The sequence below is a fragment of the Pectinophora gossypiella genome, chromosome 1 (genome assembly GCF_024362695.1).
Source record: "Pectinophora gossypiella chromosome 1, ilPecGoss1.1, whole genome shotgun sequence".
NCBI lineage: Eukaryota > Metazoa > Arthropoda > Insecta > Lepidoptera > Gelechiidae > Pectinophora > Pectinophora gossypiella.
In genome coordinates this window covers 5344923-5355414 of record NC_065404.1, presented here as the reverse complement: position 1 = coordinate 5355414, position 10492 = coordinate 5344923, and the positions used below count along the sequence as shown (strand labels likewise).

Here is a 10492-nt window from a genome sequence, read left to right as displayed (position 1 = left end):
TGATTTGATAGGTCCGGTTTTTTACAGAAACGACTGCCTGTCTGACATTTTAACCCGCGCAGGGAAAACCGGCCCAGGTTACGTCACATACCTCCGAAAATATATACACACCCATATCTACATATTCTACTTTATTTATGTAAAAGGACAAACACAAACTATAGCTCTAATGAGACACGACGTTGCCTAGACAGTAATAGAGAGCGCCAATTATCATCAATTGTAACCATAAACAAGCAATTGACATCTTTATTAATAAAAATAATTACCCACAAATATAAATATGAAATTTGATCTTAAGCAACTTTGTTATTTAATTTACTTACCTAAATTAATTTGATCCTTTATAAAATTACACTATGTTAGATCGTATGCTTGATTCTGTTACTTGTAAGTTTAACACTAGTATGTATAAACATTATCTGAAATGTTTATGTTAGCAAATCCCTTCACTTGTCTTCCTTAAAGTTTGAAACCACAACATTGTAAAAGTATTGATAACATTCATAGTATAAGTTTTAATAGGTGTTATTAGCCTGATAAACGTTGTTAATTATTTAAGATTTTTGCTAACAAGACAGTGTCATGTTATCAAATTAAGTTGTACTTATGATGAAATAAAGAACATTTAAAAACAAAACAAAAACAAGCAATTGACATCAATATTGAAATAAATTGTTAATGATTAGACTCGCATACTTAGTATCGATACTAACAAAAATCAAATCATTTATTGTATGATTTTTTGTACATAATTTGGTCTTAAAATTAATCTTATGGGTAAGTCCCACCAAACTCTGCCGACATATACACACCACACATTATTTACAATACGGGAAAAGGAACATTCACAAATATAGATACTTATATAACAAAGAAGGGTGTACGACAGGGAGACCCACTCTCACCAAAGCTCTTCTCAGCTGTGTTAGAAAATATATTCAGAGAACTAAACTGGGATAAGTTTGGAATCAATATAAATGGCAAAAAAATAAACCATCTTAGATTTGCAGATGACCTCATTTTAATCACTGAAACACCAGAGAATCTGCAGGTAATGCTACAACAACTAGCTACACAAAGCAGAGCTGCGGGTTTAACAATGAATACAAGTAAAACGAAACTAATGACTAATCAGACACCAACTAGAATTATGGTAGACAACGAAGAGATTGAGTTCATAGAGAGCTACACATATCTGGGTCAGATCATATCACCAAAAGATCAAATGAACAAAGAAGTGCAACAAAGGATATCGTCGGGATGGAAAAGATACTGGTCTCTCAGAGAAATAATGAAGGACAGTTACTTTCCCATGCACTCGAAAGCAAAAATCTTCAACTCTTGCATTCTGCCTTGTCTATCGTATGGATGTCAAACATGGTCTCTTACGAAAGTTCAAGCCAAAAAAATTCAAGTTTGTCAGAACAGTATGGAGAGGAGCATCCTAAAAGTTAGAAGAAAAGACAGAGTGAGACTGACCGATATAAGGAAAAAGACGAAGGTCAAAGACATAACAGAACACATAAGAAAAATCAAATGGCGTTGGACTGGACATATGATGCGAAAAAAAATTGAGAAATGGACAAAAGACGTAACCGAGTGGTACCCCAGATACGGAACAAGAAAGAGAGGAAGACCAATTAAGAGATGGGAAGAAGAGATAAAAAATACAGCAGGAAATATGTGGAGAAGGCTGGCGAGAGACAGGGATAAGTGGAAAGAGCTGGAGGAGGCCTTTGTCAAAAGACAAATGGACGAAGAGCATAATTAAACACATCTTTATTTCTTTTTTAATATTATGTATAAGCTAAAAAAAATAAATAATAATAATAAAAAAAAAATTGTTACAATAAGTCCATAATAAAGGCTATATCTATCTATCTATCTAACAATATGTAGCCTTCATTATTTAAAACATCATTGAGATCGTATCTCAAATAAATAAATAAAATGATGAACTATATCCTTGGGTAGATGTCTGCGATAAAGATTCGTTATAAAATGCTAATCATTATGTGACGTAGACCAACAAGGATCTCTTGTTACGAGACGATGAGTATGACGTTTGACCACATTTATTGATGACGTCACCGTTCTGCATTCTCCTGTTTTGACTTTTCGATAGAGTATATCGTTTGCCTTCACATTTTCGCCTAGCCTCTTGAGACGTAACTATAGATTTAGTTGTAAGCGCGAAAAATGCTAGTCCATGGACTTAACTATATGCAAGAGGAATAGCAGCCGTTTTCCTTATACCTCGTAACTCAAATTACAATATTGTTTTTTGTATAAAGACATGACTTTATGTAGGTATGTATGCTATGCAGTATCTTAACACTTTCAAGGACAGAACGTCTACGGACGTTCCGATTCCTAGGTGCCTATTATGAACCATCAATGACCCATGGTCTCTGTCCGTGAAAGGTTTAAAAACGTAACTGTGAAAAGGTGTACAATAGGTCCACCACCTTATCCATCTTATCTCCAAAAGTAATAGACTTTTGCTACAGTTCATTAATATCTCATATTCAACTATTGTTTCACAGAAATAGCCATATGTATGTAATAAATAACCTATAGTTATCACGGATTTCCATAAAGTAACGCCTGATTGTACTACTCGCACAATCTTCTATACGTTCAATGATAGAAACCCGTTTGTTAGGAAACGTACTACTGTTCCTTCCTTGTACTGTGACACCATTGTAGTGTAGTAAGTATAGCTATTTAGTATGACTAATAATCTATGTAATGATCTTTCAATATAATCAGTATTAATCATGCATTCGCTGGTTTTACTTGCCTCCTCGACGTCCGTCCCTATATGGCGACCGCTTGCCAGTTTAGGGCTTCGCGCGTGCGGAGTTCTTATTTTTATTAAGTTGGTGTACTAATTATCGGGACTGAGAGCTATTATAAGAACTTTATGCAGTGAAAGTAAAATAAAGACCAAAAAATAATAATCAAAATCTCTATTTATCTCTAGTAAAGAGAGACGAAAAAAGGTGTATTTATTATTTCAGGACGCCACACAAACAGCACAAGCCGCAAACAAGCCAGGCCATGAAACCACTCCTGTCATTTTGCTAAAAAATCAATCATCATCATCAGCCGTACAATGCCCACTGCTGAGCATAGGCCTCCCCCAAGGATCTCCACGACGACCGGAAAGCATTGCGCAATTGCTTTTATATGCGCATTAATGTCAAACTGCAATATTGCTTTTCTTAGATGAATTTGGTATCAATCGCACTATTGGTCCGTACTTCAACAAAAATTTAATTAACAACTTTTGATTGCAAATAGAAAAAAGAAGTACAATTACATGTACTTCTCCAAAAAAAAAAATACATAATGTTTTACTAATGATCTTTATTTACATTTCAAACGAAATAAGTAATATAATTTCTCGTACAAACCTACTTTGAGCAAATCAGGTATTTCGTTTTGTAGACAATCATTATAAAATATTAGAGGTACGAAATGGAATGATTTATAATTGACAATGTTACAGGAACGCCTGCCTTGAAATATTAGCAAGGCGCAAAAAGGCACAAAATGCGTAATTGCTATACACTTTTACTAGGCGTTAGCAAGTATACTTATAATTAAATTACATAACATAATTGTTTACCTTAAAGAATAATTATCACGGGTATGGTCTCAAATAATAATATTATTTCTTGACTACGTAATATATTTTTTACGTTCCATTAGGCAAAATTTTAATTTACAATGCTTGTTTAGGGTTTAAAAAACATCAAAGTGTTCTCGACCATTCCTATGATATTGTCATGAAACTAATCTACGTTTTGGTGAATATGGTACAACTGGCACAGTACTTAGTTCACAGCCACAGTACCTATAGCATCATTATGTCTTTCCAATGGGATGTTGTTATTAATATCTAAATAAATATAGTATGACAACTCATACACACTAAGAACTCATATGTCATGATAAACGCTCACAATCCCGTACTATTCGAACAACTAACCTAAGAATCACCAAGTTAAACATTTGATAGAGATAATTGAAAACATTGAAATTTTAACATACTTGTTGCAAAATAAAGTATACCAATAGCTAGTATATTCCAAGAAATAGAGCAAAATATCATCATCATTAAAGATAGAACTTTATCATACAATAATTATGCTAACACATCTAAATCTAAATACAAAATTCCATAAAAAAAGTTGCATCACGTATGTTATGTTGAGAGAATATCTAAAATCAATTCCTTCTTTAAAACTCTATGTCGTTAGGAACTAGATTCCATTAGCACAATAGCTTTTTAACAGTATCATGAAATGCATAACATTTTGTAGATGACCACGAAGTACATCGCGTACAGAATTCGGTAGCTGCTTTGTTCCCCACAGACTATATCAACTACATTTGGCTAAAGCTACCACTATCAGTTTTAAAACGCCTATTACTAAATATTGCAAATAATCCTCCAGCTCAACCGTCAACATTGAACACCTCTACAGCTCTGCTCAGAACCTCAATTATGGCAATCATCTAACTTAAACCTAGACTTTAGCAAGACTTTGATTTGTAGACATCGTTTCGATCAATCTCGTTAAATTTGACGTTATCGTCGGCCATTGCGATTGGTTGAAATGTGCGTGTCATCACTGTAATGTTTTCAGCGTTGGAGTAGATTTCCACCAAAGCGAAGAGAAGAGGAAACATCTCATGCGAGAGAAAATACGCTCTGTACTTTCTTCCTCGCGGTGATTGGTCGATTCCGTATATCTACGCTGGTCTTCACTCCATAGCGCGGCAGTGGACAATTACAATTACATTTCATCTCTTTTCTGGCACAAAGTTCTTCTTTAATCAAAATAGATATTCTTATTCTCATGCGGCGAAAAACTGATCGAACGACACAACAAACTGTCTCGCTAAAGAAACAAAACCTATCTAAGATTAAATGCTACCTACGCGTTCTTGGCGAACCCGTAAGAGTTCCAGTTGTGTATATGAGGGAGGATGTCGTTGATGACGGGGTACCAGTTTGCGCCGGAGTAGTCGATGGCGGGCAACTCGCCGCCGTAGTCTGCTGGCAGGTGGGATGGTGCCAGGTGCTCGTGGAGAGACGACATCTTGTTCCCGTGGAAGAAGATCTGTCAAGAAATAGGAACATTCATTAATTTTGACATTGAGAGCGCCGTGGTAACTCTGTTGGAAGAACGCTCGACTCTGACGTGAGTTCGCTGGTTTTTGAACCTTCCCAACATTCGTCCCAGCAAGGGCCTAAAACTAATGATTTTCGAATTTGTTTTCGAATTCATGTTTGGATTATACATGATTATCACGTGCTCAGCGGTGAAAGAACATATCGCGAGGAAACCCCTACATTCCCTAGAAATGCGTTTCGGAAGTACGTGACCTATCCTGGCTGGTTTTCAATCGCGGGTTGGAAGGTTAGACAGACAGTGGCTTCTGTAATAAAACCGGACCGGTCAAATCTCGGAGATGATGATTAGGACAAATACTTACTCTGGCCTTTAGCTTTTCCCTGATGAAGGGCTTGAACATCTTCCATACTCCGTTGAAGAGCAGCGACTGCTTGACGAAGTGCACCTCCTTCAGTCGCAGTGGCATCGCGTCCTGGATGAACTTCAGAAGCCGCTTCGAGAACGCCAGTGTTAGACCCATTGTCTGCAATGACATGAGAACATTCATTAAGTTATTTATTATAAGGTTTGTGAGTAATAAACTACTAATCAGCCGATTGCCTGAAGGTAAGATAATCCGTGCTCAGGACCCACATAAAGCAGTCAGTTCCGGCTACTATATACTACTACCATGTAGGTAGCCGTTACATGAGCCATGATACCTTTGGCAGCTCAATAGTAGCCCTGACACAAAAGTTGATGAGGTCACTCATAGGCCTCATCACCCACACGAGAGAAGAAAGATGATGATGAAGAAGATGAAAGATGAAGATGAGATGTCCTTAGAAAAGGTTTAATACGATCTACTCTGAACCGGCGTGCGTGTATGAAGCAATTGATGAATGTGGAGGAAGCAAGAGAAGTGTGTCAGGATCGAAGCAAATGGAATTCTACATATAGTCTCTGCTTACCCCGGTGGGAAATAGGCGTGAGTTTATGTATGTATGTATGTATGAAAGATTAATAAAAGTATTATTTGACTACTTTGTCATAAAAATATCTTTGTTACAATCACAATGTTACTAGGTAATAAATTATGATTATTTTATTTTTATATAGCTGATAAGGGACTGTGAATCCAATTAATATTCACGTACGTATTAATTTTTGTTCACAACCGAGCGATTGATCGATATAATTACATCCTATTAGTAATCGCTAATCGGATTACAACAATGAACCGAGGAAGTTCATGTACTGGCCCAGTTGTGGTTAGTGTGTACAGGGTCAAAATATGCAAGTAAAACTGCTGCATTCAACCATGACCTTATATCCTAAGCAACACGGACGATGTTTGCTTGCGGCAAACGCACAAAAGATAAGACGACAAAGAAAAAAAGCTACGGCCACGGCGCTAGTGTCGCTGTATGTGCATAGAATTATTATGCCTTGTGAATTAGTTCCATTAACATCCGTGGCGCTTCTTTCGAGAGACGAATGAAAACCTATTACTGATATTAGTTCATACAGCACCCTAGTACAACACCCGACAGAAAAAAATCACAAGGAGCTTTGGAAATAGATAATCGGCTAATTTTGGCTTCGTGTCCGTTCCTACTTCTTCAATTCCAAATTCGTCACATTCGTCAGTATGTATGGGTGGTATTACTAGTCCTTAAGCCATTGGTCCCGGTTACTACTTACTGATGTAAGTGAGTAATCGTTACATGAGCCATGTCAAGAGCCTTTGGCGGCTCAATATAAACCCTGACACCAGGGTTGCTGCGGTTGGTCGTCCACCTCACAACCAAGACTTAGAAGAAGACTAGTCCTAACCCTTCCTTTGTCTTAGTCCTTACAGACGTAAGGAATGAAAAACAATGATGCGAAGTACGGTCACGAGTACTAATATGTATACACTTTGAAACCATGTCACATTAACTTTTTTGACAAATTAAACCGTAAATCTCATTAAATGTCAAATATGATAATGCGACAAGGTTCTAAAGTGGGTACATGATATTGCTCATGACTGTACATATTAGTACGTATGATAACATTCATAACAAATGCCAATAACACAGGAATATTATCTGTATACTCTAAAGGATCAACATTGATATGTTTATTTTGAGATACAAAGGTGTTTGAAACATCCTTTAGGGAAAACCAATTCCCTTAGTCGTGGCGAGGACAAAGCCCGGATGTTTGTCTAAAATATTGATCTATAACAATTAAGCCCATTTAAAGATGAAACTCTAACCAACAATATGTATTTGTTTCAAGATAAACGTATTGACAAGTCAAATTTTTTAAAATAAATATCGTCTTCTTTTTAATCGCATTGATTTGTATTCGCTAATAGTTCTTACCTACTATTACCGAATACCTACAACCCGAAATTACTGAATGTCAATGTGTCAACATTCAGTTCTATTCTTCTTTATTCAGTTCTTTTCTGTTACAGTGAAATATCTAGAACTGAGCAAATTCAGCAAATGCTGAAGAAAGTTATATATCAGATAGCTATGTTCCATTTATATGTCTACCGCCTAGCTATAAACCCACATATCCAAACTCATACATCTTTAGAATAAACAAATGCTCTACCAGCCTCGAACGTGAGGCCCCTTGAACCAAAACCCTGAAGATTTTCCTCTCACATCGTTTATACATCGACGTTTCCGATTTTCCTAATTCCTACCACAAGAATGCAAATTACTTTACGATAAAGAACTGCAGTAAATCGGTAATTAAACAATAGATAGACTATAATAGTCAATATAGGAGACAGTTCTTGAATACGTAAGTTGGAAGAAAATAGATTCATTTCGCCCTTAGTGCTGCACAAAAAATTGAGATCACGTTTCTTAGGATTGAAAAGAGCGTGTCTGTTGCGAGGTTTTTTGAAGAATCACATATGAATGTGTTTAAAAAACACATAAGTACGATGTTTTCTGCAACCTTCTTCGAAGATAAGGGAACGCCTGCGTGTGACTACTCCTATCACCGTGTTGCTCTAAGACTAATCTTATGGTAGTTATTTTAAAAAAGAACATCGAACCAAACAGTTTGACCACAGCAAACGAATGAATATGCTATCCTAATCTAACCCACGATAGGTTTTTACAAACCAATCGAATGACTTCGACCTTTCATTGATACGTGATCTAAATATAGAAGATGAGCATTGATCATGATTTTCCAACTTTTCCTCATTATTTACAGTTACTTTTAAAACGTCAAGGCCGTCGTACATCCGGTTTGTATTTCTATATTATGTTGATAACAAATAAATAGGTAATATAATCTGTTAATTGAAAATATAGATAACGCATTATTTACTTCGTGACATTAGAAATATCAGCTTAGGTAATGAGATATAGTATCTGAAATCCTGTTGAGATGTTGTTTATATCACTTTAGCTATTTGTAATGTAGATAATGAGTTTTGAAAAAAGTCGCAAACGCATTACTGACCAAAAGATCAGACCTGGATTTACCGCGTGGGTTGTGAGGTGGATTACCAACCCCATCAACCCTGGTGTCAGGGTTATTATTGAGCCGCCATAGGCCCCTGACATGAATCATGTAACGACTACGTACTTACATCAGTAAGTAATAACCGGGACCAACGGCTTAACGTGCCTTCCGAAGCACGGATCATCTTACTTTTGGACAATCAGGTGATCAGCCTGTATTGTCCTAACCAAACTAGGGATCACAGAGTGACCCGGGACCTCCGGATCTTAAGCACAACGCTCAACCACTACACCACAGAGGCCGTTAAGACCTGGATTGATAAATAATTATTATTATTATTATTATTATTAGTCTATATGATCCCACTGCTGAGCAAAGGCCTCCCCCATATTCTTCCAAGTATCCCGGTTCTGTGCGAGCTCCATCCAGTCTTTTCGATAACCGTCGAGATCATCGCGCCATCGTTTCCGGGGTCTACCACGTCTACGGTGTCCGTCCGATAAATAATTATTTAAGTATTTTTTATTTACTGCCTAGAAGTCCTTGTACGTCTTTGCCTGAATTAAGACTTAACTTCGCGACACAATAATACTGTGACAGTGCAATTTTATATCGAAGCAAACATGATCAGTGATAGAGCTTATAATCTCTATATTTATCAATAAAAATACATCACAATTGTTTGATGTAATCAAAACCAAAATGTATATATAGTAAGACTGATAAAGAACTGCAGTAAAAGGTAGTTAAACAATAGACTATAATAGTCGATATAGGAGACAGTTCTTGAATAAGTACGTGAGTTGGACGAAAATTCATTTCGCCACTGTGTTTAAGTATTTGGCTTTCGTCGACTGTCTGTAGGGTAGGTGTATCTGTATAGTATAGGATATCTGTACACAAGATGCGCCTGACATTGTCTTGACCGAAAATTGCATAAAAAAAGCAACAGATTTTGCAATAAGTGCTCCCTTGCACAAATAAAGTGACACTGAAAGAACAACTAAAGGGCTTTGTTCCCAACGTGTTTATACCAAATCTTTGTAAAACAACTCTATTGTTGCATGCAACACTATGTACGCATAAACACTACTGCATAAGTAAGTGTGAATCACTAAACCAAAGTGCACTTTTTGTCCACGTGAAGCGTATGCGATTAACAAAGATATTTGCAGAGACAATGGAAAATATTATGAAATATGTACACTCACTGTTCTTCGGCATGGATACCGCATAAAAACATTTGATGTATACAATAATAATGATCACACGTCTCTTGACCTCTGAGCTTACGAGATTCACTAGAGAACAAAGTTCAAACAGTGTTTGTTTAAACATCGACAGGGATCAGTCAGAGCTAGTATTAAACAGTATTGTAAAACAAAGGTAGTACCTGTACATTCTCTACAAATAAAGGCTGTACGTTAGATAAGCATAATATGAATTTCTTTGTTTTGGTATGACACATAATTTTCAATCAAACCGAAAATAATATTTAGCAGGTACGGATATGCTATCATCATCACCAGCCCATTAACGTCCCCACTGCTGGGGCACGGGCCTTCCGTCCCTATGGATGGATAGGGAGATCGGACCTTAAACCACCACGCGGGCCCAGTGCGGATTGGTGGTTATTAACGACTGCTAATGCAGCCGATTAAACGATTACTTTCTTACATCAGTAAGTAAGTAGTAACCGGGACCAACGGCTTAACGTGCCTTCCGAAGCACGGAGGAGCTAGAGATGAAAACTTTTTTTTTTGTGGTCACCCATCCTATGACCGGCCTTTGCGAAAGTTGCTTAACTTCAACAATCGCAGGCCGAGCGCGTTTACCGCTGCGCCACCGAACTCCTCAATATATGTATACTTATTTTT

At 36.9% G+C, this 10492-nt stretch overlaps 1 protein-coding gene across 2 annotated transcripts in view; it reads right to left on the bottom strand.

Moving 5' to 3' along the window:
* Nucleotides 1-3358: 3358 nt before the first annotated feature.
* The window catches only part of LOC126378174 (retinaldehyde-binding protein 1), a 34054-nt gene continuing 26920 nt past the window's right edge, over nt 3359-10492 (bottom strand). For both annotated transcript variants that reach the window (XM_050026416.1, XM_050026463.1), the window contains exons 5-6: nt 5515-5676; nt 3359-5138 (exon numbers count right to left, since the gene is read on the bottom strand). In XM_050026416.1, coding sequence (XP_049882373.1) covers nt 4953-5138; nt 5515-5676 — 348 coding nt within the window. In that variant the 3' untranslated portion in view covers nt 3359-4952. The remainder of the gene's footprint in view (nt 5139-5514; nt 5677-10492) is intronic.